Source organism: Aspergillus mulundensis (genome assembly GCF_003369625.1).
Source record: "Aspergillus mulundensis strain DSM 5745 chromosome Unknown scaffold_12, whole genome shotgun sequence".
NCBI lineage: Eukaryota > Fungi > Ascomycota > Eurotiomycetes > Eurotiales > Aspergillaceae > Aspergillus > Aspergillus mulundensis.
In genome coordinates this window covers 849786-867113 of record NW_020797900.1, presented here as the reverse complement: position 1 = coordinate 867113, position 17328 = coordinate 849786, and the positions used below count along the sequence as shown (strand labels likewise).

At 51.8% G+C, this 17328-nt stretch overlaps 7 protein-coding genes across 7 annotated transcripts; 5 read left to right on the top strand and 2 right to left on the bottom strand.

The window, feature by feature from the left end:
* Positions 1-804: 804 nt before the first annotated feature.
* On the top strand, positions 805-1671 carry DSM5745_09572 (oxidoreductase, short-chain dehydrogenase/reductase family; the record flags this gene model as incomplete). The annotated part of the gene is made up of 1 exon (XM_026751588.1): positions 805-1671. The coding sequence occupies one exon, from the start codon at positions 805-807 to the stop codon at positions 1669-1671; it is 867 nt and encodes a 288-aa protein (XP_026599936.1).
* A 758-nt stretch (positions 1672-2429) lies between these two features.
* On the bottom strand, positions 2430-3596 carry DSM5745_09571 (uncharacterized protein; the record flags this gene model as incomplete). Its single annotated transcript, XM_026751587.1, has 1 exon — positions 2430-3596. The coding sequence occupies one exon, from the start codon at positions 3594-3596 to the stop codon at positions 2430-2432; it is 1167 nt and encodes a 388-aa protein (XP_026599935.1).
* Positions 3597-4605: 1009 nt separating this feature from the next.
* On the bottom strand, positions 4606-6008 carry DSM5745_09570 (uncharacterized protein; the record flags this gene model as incomplete). The annotated part of the gene is made up of 2 exons (XM_026751586.1): positions 4606-5645; positions 5741-6008. 2 exons carry the CDS (start codon positions 6006-6008, stop codon positions 4606-4608), a joined length of 1308 nt encoding a protein of 435 aa, XP_026599934.1.
* Positions 6009-8730: 2722 nt separating this feature from the next.
* DSM5745_09569 (uncharacterized protein) lies at positions 8731-11466 on the top strand (the record flags this gene model as incomplete). Its single annotated transcript, XM_026751585.1, has 2 exons — positions 8731-10887; positions 10939-11466. 2 exons carry the CDS (start codon positions 8731-8733, stop codon positions 11464-11466), a joined length of 2685 nt encoding a protein of 894 aa, XP_026599933.1.
* Positions 11467-12966: 1500 nt separating this feature from the next.
* On the top strand, positions 12967-14025 carry DSM5745_09568 (retropepsin-like aspartic protease; the record flags this gene model as incomplete). Its single annotated transcript, XM_026751584.1, has 2 exons — positions 12967-12970; positions 13043-14025. The coding sequence occupies 2 exons, from the start codon at positions 12967-12969 to the stop codon at positions 14023-14025; spliced, it is 987 nt and encodes a 328-aa protein (XP_026599932.1).
* A 1036-nt stretch (positions 14026-15061) lies between these two features.
* DSM5745_09567 (uncharacterized protein) lies at positions 15062-15612 on the top strand (the record flags this gene model as incomplete). Its single annotated transcript, XM_026751583.1, has 2 exons — positions 15062-15383; positions 15476-15612. The coding sequence occupies 2 exons, from the start codon at positions 15062-15064 to the stop codon at positions 15610-15612; spliced, it is 459 nt and encodes a 152-aa protein (XP_026599931.1).
* Positions 15613-16412: 800 nt separating this feature from the next.
* Positions 16413-17087, top strand: DSM5745_09566 (retropepsin-like aspartic protease; the record flags this gene model as incomplete). Its single annotated transcript, XM_026751582.1, has 1 exon — positions 16413-17087. The coding sequence occupies one exon, from the start codon at positions 16413-16415 to the stop codon at positions 17085-17087; it is 675 nt and encodes a 224-aa protein (XP_026599930.1).
* Between the last annotated feature and the right edge of the window lie 241 nt (positions 17088-17328).

The following is a 17328-nucleotide window of genomic DNA, read 5'->3' as shown; positions in this document are numbered from 1 at the left end:
TGTTTTTGTTTTCCCTTATTTTTGGCTACGATGACGAGAGACGACCGTCAGATGACTATCACTACTTTTGTTATTTGCAGCATCGGTTGGAGTTGGATCTGTTTGCATGTGAGATTGAGGCTCAATACATCTTTTGACTCCTTGCGTAGCTGCCCTCCGTAGTTCGCAAGAAAGGGATGGATCAATCATCAATGCCAGGGTAGCAACGGTAGAGTTAAACTCCCGGGACTCTGCAGGTTAATGCATGACACGTACCGAGCCTGATCCTCCCTGATCCTCCAGCTGAACCCCGTTCGCCACTAAGCAGGAGCATCTTGTTCCTGGCCGTGCGATTGGCGGTGGCCTGGACATGGGCGTGGGCGAATGGGAGCAGCAGGCCTCACAACGGCAGTGAGCATGCTGAAACAGAACACTGGGCTCAGCAACGACGATCTGGAGCCACGTTTGGCTGCCCAAGTTGGTTTGGCTTTTGGCTTGCAAGGGGCCTGGAAGTTGGTCAATGTGATCTGAGTCTGACAGGGATCGTGGCGTGCGGGACCTGCCAGAAGTCAATGTGACGTCGCACCTCCACTGCCTTCTGTTGCTTGCTTCTCGATCCAGGTCCTGCAGGCCTCAATAATAGCTTTCGCCCTTCTTTCTGCATTTCTCCATTTTTCCTCTTCGCTTCTTTTCTCCAGTATTTTATTCAACTTTCGTCGTTCGTTACTTTCGCATTCCATCTTATCGCCCATGGACGGCTATTACGCTGGACGTTCACCATACTCTTCTTCTCCCTCTCTTTCTCCTCACATAAATCACCAGACCATGGACGATTTCTCCGCTGAGAGCTGGCCTTTGGAGGACAACGATTCCTCCTCCAGGTTTATACACAGAAAATATATCACCAAGGGCTCCACTGAGCCTCCAGCTGTAGCTGGTATTCTCTCCCTCCACAACTACCGCAAATCACTCTCCCACGACCGCGACTCCAGCTGGATCGACGACCAGGAGGGGAAGACGAAGACGCTGAGGCGCAAGAACGCCTCGACGAATCTCAACGAAAACGACCATCATGCCCAGGGGCATGTCCATTCCTCCACCCCTACCCCCTCGACCACATCCACATCCAGCCCTCCACCCTCACTATCACGCTCCGATTCCCCAGGCTCGACTCTGAGCGAGCCATTTCCAGACTTCGATCCCTCAGACAGAGACAAAGACACCAGAGACCCAGCACCAGCAGAGCCAGAGCAAGAGCCCATTCCATTCGCAACCCCACGCCCTCGACCATCCCCAACATCCACCACAATGATGTACGAGGGCACACCATTCGAAATCATGAACCCGCATGAGTCGCTCGTCGTGTCGCGGATAGAGTCGTATATGCCCGAGCCCGAGCCAGAGCCCGAGCCCAAGCCATCAATACACGAACACGAACATGAACACGAGGAGACCCTTTTTTCTCACGGCTTGGACCCCGGTCCCGGCCAGATCGAAGCGCTGTATGCGACTTGGAATGAAAAGCTCAATAACCCCACGGCAATCGTGTACAGCGATTACAAGCCGAAGCGGAAACGCGCTACGCTTTTGAAGACGCGGAAGGGCCATGGGCATGCGCATGGGCTTGGGCATGGTCGGAAGGTGTCGGCGTCGTTTAAGCGGCTGAAGTCGTTTTTTGTTTTTCGGTCGTAGTGGAGAGGGATTGTTGAGCGATCTCTTTTCTTTTTCCTCCCTGGTGTTGTACTGCATGCATGTTTATAGCGGGCTTTTGTAACTTTAGTTCGTGGTCGCGAATACTTTGGGGGGTGTTTATCTCTAACCCTAACTAACAAACATACTTGTATTGTGTATCTTAGGCATTAAGGCATCATTTACTTTTATGTCTACCTAGTATACCTTTCGATTTACGATTGTGATCGTCTAATTGGGGCCAAATTGGCTTGCAATTGCTATATACAATCAATCACCTTGATTGTTGTCGGTTCCTATATAAATATATGAATAATATGGGTATCTTCTTCTACCCGCATAGGAAAAAAGTGAAAAATCCACAGCCACCAACCAACCATATACTGTAATCAACATCTCTTGAGCAAGGGAACCACTCTCCTTTAAGACTGCAGGACAATATTTCTCGCTCATCCCCAATATCGTTTTGCAGTCGCAGTCCTGATCGGTAGTGGCTTTCTTGCGCAACAGGTCGCATGGTCACTATGTATAACAGCTATTTTCGCGTGTTCGAGACGCTCGTCGGTTCCGTGTTCCTTTTTAATAGCAATTTCAACCGTCCCAGCCCATCGTTCCGGGAGATGTTCGCAGATGGACCGGGAATAACTGCAGGCGAATTTCAATTCGCCCCGCGTAGTCCGCTTCTGAAGACCCGCGCGAGCGGAATGGGAACAACGGGGATGAGAATCAATAGTTAGACGAATTGGAAAGACGCCGTCTGTCTATATCGATTCCCCGCTCCCGATCATCGACGCCAGAGCCGCGCTGACGAGGCTCTTCCGACGGAGGCCGGCCTCGCTCTTCTTGCGGCCACGGCAACGCTCCCGGTCCCGGTCAGATGAGGAGTGGTAGTTCTTCTCGATGCGGGAGCTGGAGGCTGTGCTAGTCGTGCACATGCTCTTCCTCCGCATTTGCATTTGGTGTGTATCCCCAACCCCAGACCCAGACGTCGAGGTCGGTTCCGGGCTAACGGGCGATCGTACCCGAGAACGCTGCAGGCTGATTGTTCTCCGCCGGCGGGGTCCTTGCGTGGGCGGCAGCGAAGACGGGTGACATGCTTCCGTGAATTCCGAGAGGAGGGGGCCTGGATTGAAGTTCCATCCGCACTGGCCCTCGGCATTCGCGTTGGCCTGCCGCATGTCCTCGTCTGCGGCGGCTAGAAGGGCGCGCCGGATAGACTCAATGTCCGAGGATGTGTATTGTCCTTGTAGACGTGAGATGTGCTGGCGGCGAGTGCGGATTGAGATTTGAGCGTCTGCGGCGGAGGCGGAGGTGGGAGGATCTGCGTTAGCGGCGGGCTTTGGTTGTAGGAAATCCGGGCAAAAGTCTAGCGGTGCGGAGGTAGGCGTTGGGAGAAGCGATGGGGATAGGGACGTTGGGGAACCCCCCGAGACAGAACCCGAGCCGGAAAGGGAGGGAGATATCGGCGACGCATAGCCCTCGTCATCAAGATCCGTATCCGGCGGGGTGAGAACGTAGCCGGGGAAGTTGGGGTTGAACGGAAAAGAGGAACGCGGCGGTGTCGGGAGTTGTGGTTCATATGGAGACGAAGGAGAAGCAGGGCAAGACGTGTTTTCAGTCTGGATCGAATGTTCGTGCAGTTTCTTTGTGAGCGTGCCGATAGACAAACGGTGCTTATCGTAGGCGGAGAAGGGGACGGAGGTCGGCGGCTGTTGTGGCTGCTGCGGCTGCGGCGAACGGAAGTAGAGCGATCGCGAGCGAGGGAAGCGCGGTGCAGCGAATGATCGAGGCGAAGGACATCGCGAGGACATGGGCGATATCATATTAGAGTCGCAGTCGGCCATGGATTTGTCGTCGTCCGTCGGAGTCGGCGTGAGGCGGGGTGGCCTGGACGAGGAAGGGGAGGAGAAGGAGAAGTCTTCGAACATGGCGATGGCGATTCTTTCCGACTCTTGAGGTTAAGAATATCCAAAAGATTGCAGCGACGCGAGGAATTCACAATAATGACCGAAAGTTGAGGTACCGCAGAGGAAGTGATAGTGGTGAGTTCCCTGAGGTTCTCGGCAAATTGATGTCCCAAAGCGGTTATATTGGATTCTGGGCTGCAGAGTCACAAAATCAAGACACGTCCTCCGAGAGAAAATCGGTTTCCTGTTCCTGGGGCCGCGGCGCCTATAAACGAAAGGCCGGATCGAGATCTACCGGGGTAACGCCGTGGCGAGAGAGAAAGAATTTTCAGGAGCCAAACGAGAGTGCGAAGGCGAGAGTCTGGAACTGGTGAAAGGCTGGTCGGGATCCCGGCGTCAAGGCACAACGTGACCAGCAGACCCTTTATTTACCAAGCAGTCTAGACTGGGAGGATGTGATAGAGAATTTCGACGTGGATATTAATATGAGGACAGGGATGCCCTTGATTATATTACTTTCTGCCATCGGCCCCCTATTCCTCGCGCTCATTTCTTTTCGCAGAACAAGCCAGGCGGCAAACCGTGCGTTCTTCATGTCTCTCTCCTCTGACTCAGGGGTTCTGCCTGGCTTGCTGTCTCTAACTCTAGACCCAGACTCGCCTGCGCCTCTGCACATTGCTTCTTTCATGCATGCTTTCCCAACACTTCCAACAGGGTTTGCTGGCTGAATCAGGTGTTTTGGGCAGATTCCTGGGCAAGTACTTCTGGAAGCGAAGAGGCGCCCCGGTGGCGATGCCAGCAGATGAAAGGCCTAGGCTGTCTGGAGGATTTAGTCCCCCGACATTGGCAGCGGCTAATCCATCCGGGCAAAGAACAGTTCCATTATTACTCCATTGGCTTATGCTTATGCTGTAGAAGGCAAAAAGAGTTGAAAACTTGAATGTCAATGGCAAGGTGCTTCTTTGCGCCTGTGCTTTAAAGCATAAATTTTATGCAGCTAAGAAGTATACATGTCACAACTCGAGGTTTGTCACCATTGCAGGTAAGCCCTCTCGTCAAATGACATGTCCAACAAGTAGTTCATTTCTCTGAGGGGTGGTTTGCCTTCTGCCGTCCGATTGTTGCTCCATGCTTCATGCACAGACGCGGTAAAATCACATCTGTCTGGGTCAGATTTCACGTCATAGTATCCGATGCAGGATAGTTCTGGAAACTGCGATGCAAATATCATGGCATGTTTTTCAGGCACCTCGTTTAAGCCACGCTCGGGAACGAAAGTACCGGTCGTCAACTCCTTCAACTTCGGGAATAGCGGCGCTTGAAGTAATTGGAGGTCCAAGATATTGAACTCCATCGCTGGAATTTTGCATTTTTCAAGGGACTGGCAGCACTCACCAAGGGCTATCAAGCTCTTCGCGGTGGTACCGATGGCTCCGCAGATTAGACTAAACACTTTGAGATTGGGCAGCCCTGATGCCAAATATCGAATGTGATCATCCCAGCTCGGCGTACTCCGATGGAATGGCTCGGCCCAGATGATCAATACTTCAAGTTGTGGTAGCGCCGTCAGCGTTACAAAGTCATGGGGCGACAGCGAATCAGTCATTTGCGCTCTGATCTTCAACTCACGCAGCTCGGTCAATGGGACAAGAGGATGTTGGTTTAGTGCAGGGTTAGGATCATAGCCCAGGCTCGCGTCAAGCTTTTTGGTCTTCCGCACTAATGTAGCGATTTTGCCGAGTGAGAGTAATGACAATTCCGAACCTTCAATGGTCAATTTCTCTATCGAAGGAAACGGCTGGGGTATTGATTCCAGGTTGGCGGCATCGATCGTATCGTGCTCAATATAATGACCAACTTTGAGCTTGCGCAGTTTCCGAAGCTGTGCTAGTCGACGGATTACCTGGTCCGATAGCACGTCGCCATGGAGGCTGATACGCTCCAGGGACGAACACTTGTCGAGTAGGTGCAAAATGGGCTCGGTTGTGACGCCCGGTGCCAGCCTACTTAGTTCGATACGGCTGAGCTGGCGGCATTGGTTCGCCAGGCGATCCAGCAAACCTTGGTCCGCTACAATGTCAAGCGCGACACTGGTCAATGTAGGGACCAAATACCCAGTCAAGCAGGAAGCATCAAAGGGTTGGGGACGATGCTCGCAATCTCACATATCAGTGTGTTCAGGCGAGGAAATTCGAGGCGCCCAAGCTTTTCGTGTATGCGCGGACCACGGTACGTCAGTCTTAGCGACTTGATAGCAGAGGCGTACATTTGGCGGCGGCCTCGCGTCACGTTCGAGAGATGACGGTCGTCCACAGCTTTCCATATGATAGGCATCAGATGCTGGAACCATTGTCGGTTGACCCGTAAAGATTGTGCGCTGCCGCACAGGTGATTGAAGATCTCAATCAGTAGCTCGGGTGGGATCTTCTCCATGGTGCATGTTGTGACGGTTGACGCTGGAGGATTGGGTGTCGAATTGTCGAAGGGAGTTTGCTGGTTGTGTTGTGTTGAAAGGGAGAAGGCACTTGGACCGAGAGGCAGTGAGGTATGGTCAGTACTCAATTGGTGTTGACGAGGATAACTAGATCATTGTTGAGGTGCGGTGAAAGGGGAGAACGGGCAGCAGGGAAGGAAGTAGGTGGTTAGGAGAGTAGTAGCAGCAGCAACCCCCGCGTGCGGGGAGGTAATATTGGGAGGTTACCTAGTTGAGAGAAGCCCCAAAAAATTGAGAAAGTAAAAAAGAAATGACAAGGGTGGGATTCGAACCCACGCCAAATTAATGACGCGGAAACTTGATAGATCAAGAGGAGGTTCTAATAGATACCTTAACCGCGCGCCTTAGACCGCTCGGCCACCTTGCCTATTTGTTGTAGGAGGCTTCAAAATTTAATATTATAGAGCTAAAAAACAGCAGTAGAGCCCAAAGCTCTCCTAATACCCTATCTCGCGCTGTCCTGGTTTCTAAGACTTTCAAGGCGTCAAAGCGCATCATTATTGCTATATTCCAGGGCGCATGAGAATCCTCCTATCTAGTGACTTCAAGAATTCAATTTGGTTCTCGTGAAAGGATCTTCTACAACCCAATGCCTCAAACATGACATCCCTTCCCTGCTATATATAGTCCCACGTTTAGGCCAAGACTCAGAGTAAATATCCATCAACCTTACTTCGTATATTCGAGACAAGCACTGGTAGACCACCGCTAACTCATGTTCATGACTAACGGTCAGTTCCAGAGCCCTCAGAGACCCTCGATCCCATCTCGCATAACATAGTATAGAACCCTTCCCAGCCAAGCCAACCAATCCCGGGTTCCCAGATCACCAAGCGCCAGCCACATCACCCACCGCATCATCGGCGCATCGCAGAAAAACATCTGCCGCGATAGACAGTATTCCAACCCAGAACAGCAAAGTGACATAACCGCCCCCGACGATGGTGGCTGGTAACGGCAGAATCATCCATCGGCAGCAAGCCCTAATCTTGGACGGGATGCCAGGACTGACGTCAGACTCGGCCGAGGCTGCCAGGTGCCAGACCGACAATTCCCCAGGTTGTGGATTAAAGACAATGGATCGGCTACATTGTTCTGTGATTCGCTGCTTATTCTCCGCTTGGGTATTTAGATAACGGTCGGGGATTTTGTCAGTGTCTACTTTGTTTTCGAGAAAGAATAGTTTACTTCACTGCATAGATCTAAGGTTAGGTTGGCGTCTAGTCGAGGCTAATGCCGTGCGATAACTATAATGTTCACTAGATATAACCCACTTCGATGCATTGAAGAATTGCATATAGCTTAAGTCGAGCCGGACAGAATAATCCAGTATATTAATTATAGGAGACTCCACGCATACAACCCCTCGCACTCATATCCCACGGTCAACCACCATGTGGTCTGGCCGCGATACGTCATCCCTCCCCAGGCAACTTCATCACCCAACGGCCTCGAGTCAGGCCTGGACCATTCAGCTCAAGATCCAGACCCCAGGTAATATAAACTTCGGTCTAGCGCTCAACTTGTTACTCGTTGCGTTTTAGTTGGCAGCGTGCAGTGGCGGGATGATCTCATTCTAGCCGATCGAGTGACGAGTCCACACTGCTGCAGCTGTCTTTGTCCAGGTATTGTCCAATAGGTAAGGCAACAGAGTACAACTGCAATGGTGCACAGCCCCCAGTTCTACACTGGTACGGCTAATGTCATGTCACTAATCGTGCGGGTGGGGATAGCCGTTATGGTGTCACTTATCTGGATGGATCGATGGGAATAGGACCCGTTGTTGAGGGTTCCATGGACTCTGGACGACCCATATTAATTCTGAAAGATTCGATGCGACTAATGCAATATATTGTACGATTATACGATATCATTGACTGTCAGTCTGATTGTATAGGTTAGCCCGTGGGCCATATAATTAGGGGTTAATTTTATTTTAATATACCCTAGGAGAATCCCTGCGGGAATCCCTGCACATTGACGCAATGCATACCTACCTACTCCCGTATAGTTCCCTGATTCTTAGAAAAGGATACATCATCTACTACCAGAAATACATGGGTAATGGTACCGATCTAGTACTCCGTAGGCGGGAGGTCATGGGCACACGTACCTCGCACCCTAACCACGGGTTGAACACCCAGGTCTCGGATACTATCTCCATCTACTTGGACGGCGGGTAACGTAGATGCTTTACTAATGTACCGTCTATGCGATCTGCCGAGTGCTGACTCCACCCGCAGCGCGACAAGCCAACAGCTGCACCCTGGTGTCTGTGGCTTGCAAGGGTGTGCCAGATCTCAAGCTGATGGGTCTACGGCCTACGTACAAGCAGCCTTAGCTCCTTAGCCTCCAGTCTAGGCTGGATGTGATGTGATGTCGTTGTGACATAACCTGGCGTTCTGATATACTGGTTTTTGTATAGAGCGTGTGCTATATAAGTGTGGTGGTTTCTGCTGGGAAGACAATTATACTCTCATCCTTTATTAACTCTACGAACTCTACCCAATCACGAATACCTAATACTGTACTATACCTTGCCAAAGTATTATATCTTTACGAACGCTTAACGACTAGTCCTTAACGTGATCTACGCCTTACGCCCTATACCCGACCTATAATCTGGAATTTATCGATCGTATCATCGAAGCACTCTACAGAATGTGGTCCCCGCTTGCCAAGTCAGAAGATCAGAGATCCAATGCCCCCTCTGAGCGGAAGTTGTCCGGCTCTAGTGCTGCCCCCAACCAGCCGCAGCAGAGCACCGACTTCAACCCTAAGGAGGCCGGCAGTGATATTCAGCAGCAGGCACCCGAACCTATCAGCCAAGAGCAAGAACAACAGCAGGAGCCGGAGCAGGAGCAGGAGCACGAGACCGAGACCGAGCATGAGCAGAAGGAGCCCACACCCCAGACGCACACGCCCCAGCAGAAGGAGCCAGAGCTAGAGCAGCGTGATGACAATGAATCACAAGCATCTGGCCCAGCTCAAAGCAGCGGAAGCGGTGTTTTTGGAAGAATAGGGTCGCTCGCCGGTGGTCTTGGGCAGCAGGTTACTCAGACCATCAAGAGTGTCCCCAGTATCGCCTCCAAGCCGCTTAGCATGCTGAAGGATCTCCACGTTCAAGAGGGTGGAGAGATATTTGGCCCAGAGGGTAACGTTGTCGGCAAAGTTGTCGAGGGTGGTGAGGAAGCCGTTGGCGGTGTAGTCGAGGAGGGAGGAAAGATCGTGAACGATGACGGCGAGACTGTGGGTAAGGCGGAACTTACCGAGGAGGTCAAGGAGACCGTGGACGACGTGAAAGATGACCTTCCCGAAGACGCGAAGTCCGAAGCCACCGAGAAGACCGAAAGGACTGCGGAAGGCTCCGAGAAGCCAGCTCAAGATGTGACCGACGACGTCGAAAAGACAGCAGAAGGTGCAACCGAGGGTGTCGAAGAGCCTGAGAAGAAGACCGAAGACGCAACCGACGATGTTGAGAAGAAGACAGACGTTGCAACCGAGGACCTCGAAGGCCCCGAAAAGGAAGCCGAAGGCGCTACTGACGAGGCAGAGAAGACCGCAGAAGAGGCGACTGAAGGCGTCGAAGAGACAGCCGAAGAAGCTGAAGAGGCTCTGCCGCCACTTTCCGCCCTTGAAGGCCTGACCTGCAACAAGGCCGGAAAGATCATTGACTCCTCCGGCAATCCCGTTGGTGAGTTGGTGGAAGGCGACCCGAAGAAGCTCTCTAGACTCGGGAGCAAGCTCGACGACAAGGGCCAGTTCTGGGACAGCCGCGGTAACGTTATCGGCAAAGCCAAGACGATCAAAGCCGAGGACTATGGAGAGGAGCCTCCCTTCGCCGGACTTGAAGGTCTTCACGTCGTCGAAGATGGTTTCGTCGAGGACGGTGCTGGCCACCGTGTCGGCAAACTGACCGAGGGTGATGCGAAGAAGCTCCTTGGCCGCCCCGTCGATGAAGATGGAGACGTCATTGACCAGCACGGCAGCGTCAAGGGCCACGCCGAGCCCTATGAGGAACCCGAAGAAGAGAAGCCCGAAGAGGTGGACCTGTCGATCCTAGAAGGAAAGACGGTTAACAAAGCCGGCAATGTTGTTGACGAGCACGGTACCGTCTACGGCCGCATCGTGTCCGGCGATGGCAAGCGCCTTGCAGGACGAAAGGTCGACGGCAAGGGTCAGATCTGGGGTGATGATGGCAAGGTCATCGGCAGGGCTGAGCTCATTCCTGGTGCTGAGCAGGAGAAGCCTGAAGGCTTGTTCTACGGCTTCGAGAACCTGACAGTTGGAAAAGACGGTGTTGTCCAAGATAAGTCCGGTCGTATCGTTGGCCGCATTATCGAAGGAGATGCCGCCAAACTTGTTGGTCGCCAGGTTGACGAAGATGGTGATATCCTTGACAAGAGTGGTAACACCATCGGAAAAGCCGAGCGCTGGGAGCCGGAAGAGAAGAAGCGCGACATCAACCCTATGGCAGGCCGCAAGGTCAACCGTGAGGGTGAAGTTCGCGACGCCGATGGAAACCTCATCGGCAAGCTGACTTCCGGTAACCTGAGCAGTCTCATCGGAAAGGAGATCGATGACAACGGATATGTAGTTGACAACGACGGAAACAAGATTGGCGAATGCACTTTGCTCGAGAACATCCCCGAGCCTGAGCCTGAACCGGAGCCTGAGGCCGAGCCAGAGGGTCCCTCTCAGGAAGAGCTGGATGCTCAGAAGAAGGAGCAAGAGGACAGGGAATTGGCCAAGAAGATGTCGGCTATCGTGTCCGGAACGCTGGACCGTGTTGAACCTATCTGCAAGATGATCACCGAGGTGAGTTACTATCGGCCTTGGAGCAAAAGACAGCTTACTGACCTTATGTAGCACGTTGACAGAGCGAACGCGACGCCAAAGGAGGAGCTCGATGAGGAGGAACTGGTCAAGAATGTCAAGCCGCTCCTTGAAGAGGCCAACAGCATCCTCCAGGAGTGCAACGGCGCCATTCGTGCCCTCGACCCTGATGGCCGTATCGCCGCTCAAGCAAAGGCCCGAGCTGCGTCCCACGAGGCCTCGCCCGAAGAATACGGCTTGGCCGAGAAGCTCAAGGAGCTTTCCAACTCTGTCCTCAGGTGCATTGACAACGGAAAGAAGAAGATCGCTGGAATGCCCCACGCAAAGAAAGAGCTGAACCCACTCTGGGGTCTTCTCAGCGAGCCGCTTTTCCAGATTATCGCGGCCGTCGGTCTGCTCTTGTCCGGTGTGTTGGGCCTGGTCGGTCGACTGCTGGACGGTCTCGGACTGGGACCCTTGGTCAACGGCTTGCTTGGTGGTCTGGGACTCGACAAGCTGCTGTCAAACCTGGGACTAACGTCGCTGACGGACTCTCTGGGACTGACTGGCAAGAAGAAATAAATAAAGGACGGAACAGGCTGATTGTTGAATGGCAGAGGATCATGGTTAAATTGCTAGCGGGAGTACTTATCCAGGAAGTTATGCTTGCTTAGTAATTTTTGTATATTAGTCATCCAAGTTCTTTTAAATGTCATCACCTTATGCAATATCCATGCATTCAATCACCAACTCCCAATCCCCCTGACAGCCCGTCAACTTGTCATCTTAATGATCCGTTCTATTCCCATTTGCCAACAAARGGACCACGTATGCCGAGCGGGGCCGCCGAGGGTGAAGCAAGCTAGTAACGGAAATCCAGGGTCCTGAGATCGGGCGAAGACGCTTGCTCCATGCTCATGTGCTTACTCGCCCCCGGGATTTTCTCTCTCGCGCTTCAAGCGAAGTACCTCTTCGCCAATCAAAATTGAATCCGATGCTAAACCGAACACCTGCCGCCGGACATACTGTCGATCAGACAAACAATATCAATATGCCGTTCACGACGAAACTCACCAAGGCAGTATCAGCAAGCCGACTGAGGCGATGAAGCACCGAGTGTATTGAATTGCCTCCAGAGCTCACCCCAGAGTGGGAACTATTTGCCCACTCGCTCGGTTTCTGCAAGGCTTCGCTTATGGAAATATCGCCCTAGCGAGAATCGGGATAGGTATCGCAACAAAGAGTCTCACTCAATTGCCACAAGACGCTAGGTATGGGTACCAGTGTCGATTGCGCGGCCTTCCCCTTCGAATCAGCCCTATCAGCCTGTTATGTTTTCGTGGGCGCTGAAAATCCGCGTGGCACCAATCGCGAATCGGTTGTTCCAGCTAGTCAACCTCATTATACCAAGATGAGCTTTGTTCTCTTTCATCAGCTCTGAAAGCCAGGCTCATGTGCACACCCATTCATAACAACCACGGATGTATACTGGCCAAAAAGCGACACCAAGGGACGGTAGCAGCAGTACAAAAGCATGCCTTAGTGAGGCCGCTATAAGAAAGAAACCAGGCGGAATCGTTTCCCGACTGTGTTATGTCCCCCTCGTTCGCTGCCTAAACGCCAAGGGTCGTGAGCTTATGCCGTTGAGTGATCTCGTTGGAGTCGTTGCTTACTAGATACTCCATTCCCCTGAGATTCTGTTACTTGCAACCACGTGTGGGTGTGACGTCTTCAAAGTTCTGCCCAATAAAGTACGCCGCCTGAATCGAGTCGGCGATGTTTTTATGACTGTGAATACCTTGTACCCCAGTGTCATCGCTCTGCTTTCTTTCTCCTCTCTTGCCATCCTCTCAATTCTCGGATATAGCGTCTGCTTAATCGAGAAGATACAATAATCTACGTTTTTGGGTGGGTGGTTGCGGGTTCCTTATGACTTTTGCCCAACACCGCAGACTATCCGACTTCGCCTCACCCATTCCATCCACACCTGCCTCTCTCATATTTCCCATCGCACCTTCCCCCATCCCCCACTAACCCGAAGGTTCGATACATCTACATATGTCCAGGGATTCTCGTGACATCATGGGTAAGTGGTATCTCTCGATTTGGCGTTGGCAAGTAAGCTGTATTGGGATTTTCGTACTGACTGTGATACTAGCTCCGAATTCACACAGCACGCAGAAGCGCAAACTAGTGATCAACTGGGATAGTGTTCGTTCGAAGCTCTCAAAACTCTCATCGAAAAAGCTAAATCGCTTCATTCGGAACTTGGCCTCCCGCGACCGCGGGGAGGCAGCAGCTGAACAACATCCTGGTGGTCAAACACCACCATCAAAGCCTCGAAATCAACATTACCGCAACAAAAGCCCCTCTTCCCAGAATCACATCCACTTATCTCCGCCATCACAACTGCCCGCCCACTATGGAAGTCCTCGACCGTCAGGAAGTAGTCGAACGTTGTCTGTCGATGCGAATCTGGTGCCCCGCGACATCAAGGCCCCAGAGTTACTGGCCTCACCATCCGGAAGCTTGGATTTGGACAGCGGTTCACCGTCGGCAGCAGATATCCTTGTCAGGCTTCCTGGTGATAAGCCCGAAAGATCGCAACAGATGACGGCATCGATCGGCACACAGTGCGCGAAAATTGACCTGACGAGACGCAAACCTTGGAACGACAGACCAAATGACGAAGTTCACAGCGGGTGTGTTCATGATCTCGGCTCGGGGCTTGATATCGTTGTGAGGCTTCCTGGAGACGCACCGGACCGAACGCAACAGGTGACGGCTTCAATGGACACCCAGTTGATAAAGATCAATCTGATGCGACGGGAGGTATGGGACAGATTGAACATAGATGGACGCGGCAATCTAGAACATCTCGACGACGACTATTATGTCAGAAACTTGGGCTCAGAGGAAATCCGAATCGAGGGCGTTGTACGGAATTTGGAATGGCGCTTCAAAAAGGGTGCCAAAACATACCAATCTGATTTCTACATCATTTCGATGCGCTACGATGTGTTGATTGGTACCGATACCATCAATGCGTATCGGCTGCTGCGTGTTGGGTCTGACCTTCTGGAACACCTTGAGAAAATGAACGGAGTTATGAGTATGGAGGACAAATTGATCAATGCATGACGAGCCTTTGAAGGGTCAAAGAGGGATCTTGATTTTGGGAGTATTTTGGCTCCTATTATTTTAGCGAGCGGGGGTTCAGGACTTTTGTTTGTTTCCATTTCTCCAAGGCATGAAAGGGCGTCTGGCAAAAGGCGTTCATTCTATTGATTCCTCCGACCGGGAACCGCCCAGGGGCTTGTCCATGTTTTCAGGATCTGTTTATGGCGGCTGGATGTAAATAGCTATTCGCTACTGATACGAAGCTAGTTGATTAGACCGCATCCTGGGCTCCTTTTCTTTTTCTAGCCCGGAGTTGCTCAGTACAACAGGTGCAAAGTCTCGGTGGGGGTTGGATATGCTTCTTTCAGAGGTAAGTCATCGTGCACACAATAGTTTGTGCGACATTGAAGTCCAGCTGACACTGGAACAGAAACTTGGGTTGAGATGGTCGCTAATTCCAAAACCCACCACTAACAGCAATTCCGTTCAAGCCGAAGAAGCAGTCAGCATATTCGTGGTCAAGGATCGTTTGCTGCTTGTCCGAGATGCAGACAACCACCCTTCGCGAGGATATAGCCTTGTGGTGACGTGAATGCACTTCTCCCCACGATATGGCTCGCTCGCTATAGCCGACCCAATGTGAAGCAAACAACCTGTGCCTGCGTGCGACCCTCCACGAACACTACACCGCGAATCTCGATGCGGCTCAACTGGACTCTGCTACCCAGTGCTGTTTCAAGTCGCAGTTATGAAGACCGCCATCCTTCGTGTTTCCGGCGTAGAAGAGCTGGCATGGGTTCTTCTCTCTACAAAGGCACGATCAACGATAGCGCGTCCATTGCACCTGATAAACACCGATCGAAGTGATTGAAGATGGTACGCCCCCAGGCCCGTAGTGGTTCATCCATTATGATTTCTACATACCGAATTGAAAACATGGCTAACATTTGGCGATCAACTACAGACTACCGTCACAGCGATCGCCTGCAATCCAACGGGAGATGGAGAGAACGAACCTCTCCACGCTATCATCGACGATACGATCGCAGAAAACATAATGTCCAGAAAACGCCTGGAGCAACTACTGAATGTGCTGCAGGTGGCCACAATCCCGCTGAACGCGGACAAGATTCTCTACGACTCCTACGGCTCCTCATACACTGCAAGAAGCAAAGTCGTCTTGTTAATGAAGCCGCGCGATGGGCGCAAAACAGAGCTGCTGCATGTCTATGTCGCCGAAACCGAGAATGCGCATATTACTGGCAGGCACGAGATTATTCTTGCAAGGAGCTGGAGGGAAAAGTTTCCAGTTGATGACCAGGATGGACGCCGGACCTCTGCAGCGCCTACTGAGCTTCTGAAGGGAAACTCCAGAAAAGGTCAGTATTCTCGATTCCGACCTTTAGATCCCTGCCATTCCGTCGTGAATAAATGATGAGAACAGTGGGTGCTAACAGAGTCGCTCCTACAGAGAGGAAGGAGTGGGAGAAGAACGCTGCCCAAAAGGAAAAGGATAACCTGGCAGAAGCCGCGAAACGAGAGGCGGCCTGGGAGAAGCGCATGAAGGAGCAGCAGGGAAAGGGCAAGGGCCCTTCAAGCGGAAAATAGTTAGGAGTAGTCTAGTTCTCGCATCATGAGCAACAGTCTGCAGCATAGTTCTAAGTTGGCTTTACTCGCAACGCCTCTACGTCATAATTCTGCCGTGTATAACAGCTCGCATTAATTATGTCGATGCTGGCACCAGTGTCAAAGCGGCATCAGCTGCACCGCTGCCCAGGTAACAGCCTCGCCGAGTCGTGTCTGACAGCGCTTGGCCTCGACCACTCACCGTGCGGCCTCCTACACCAGTCTTCACCGACCACTGCCACTCCTTGCGACCCTCGATTGGCCGCTGTTTATTGCTTCGGCGCTACCCCCAACATGCGGATTCTTTCAGCCTTGCATCTCTCTAGGCTCCACGTCATCACTAGCCGCCTAAAGCGATCCTTATACGCAATACCCAGGCCGGGCCTTTCTGTCTTGAATGAAGAAATCCAGCCTCGTCGATATTCAGCCTTGTGGGCATCGACCTGAACTGTGAGCTCTGCCCCTGAATCAATGCTATCTTCATACGTTTCACAAAATTGATAATGATGGGTTGGCAAAGGGCATAACAAGCAAAACCAGTCACCCTGAGCCTGAAGCATACGATTGGAGAGCCTCGTGATAGCCTTGTATACGGCGCTGCATTCTCTATATATATGTATATGCGTCCCGCGGAGAATACCGAGAAGAGAGGTGTCTAGCAGCCTTTTTTCTAACCTTGCCTGCCCCTTTTTTATCTTTCGAAAGCGAAATATTTATACGTGAGCATGCTTTTCTATTATACAGGTGATCTAACGTGCTCTTTCTTCGAACCGCAACTCCAGATGCCCTTCCCTTTTCGAGAACACTACAAACGCGCAGCTTGTGGATTCCTATCCTGCTGTGACCGACAACCAGCGAATCCAGAGTTCGATCCGCGATATTCGGACGCGACGTCTCCGCCAAAATACTCGCTCATAGGGTTGAGATCATGGCCGAAAACAGCGTCTCCAGATACACAGAGACTCAGTTGGACTACGAAACGCAAGAAGAGTTCTTCCGCAAGACAACAGCAGCAGCAGCAACGGCAACAACGAGGAAACGACAACACTGGATACGAAGATGCATCCGACGTGACCTATGAAGAGACCGGAAAGACAAGTTCTGCCCACGATATCGAGCTCTTTGCGCCTGGACGGGAGCAGCCTATTTACCGCTGCGTCCTGCTGGATACATCATCCTTCGTCGATGCAGTTTCCGACGAGTTTCCGCGCCTCTTGAACGTCCCAATGGGCGAATACAATGGCGGAGAAGTCCGCATGCCTAACGGGTTCTTTGTGAAGCCGGTGGGGACACTAGAGGTGAACTGGAAGATATATAAAGGGAAGCGTCCGTTTAGAACAAAATGTGTGGTTATCAAGGACAGCCAGTTTGATATGCTGCTGGGGCTGCCCTCTATCCAGCGCTACGGGCTGTTTGAAGAGGATGAGGATAACTCAGAAAGATTGACGTATCGATGATTGAACCAAAAAAAAAATAGCGATGATCTTTCGAACGATATGGGGACTTTAGGGCGTTCATGTACATGATTGTTGAGAGCTTTTGCTGCGTCTCGGATTCAAGAGAATGAGCCGCATGATGACTTATGCTAACGCAAATGCTAGAAGCATTGGGAATTTTGCACCGAATAGAGGAATAGACACGGCCACACCTTGGAACAATTTTATTTTTGCTATGCTCCAGAGCCACCCAGCGCAACAG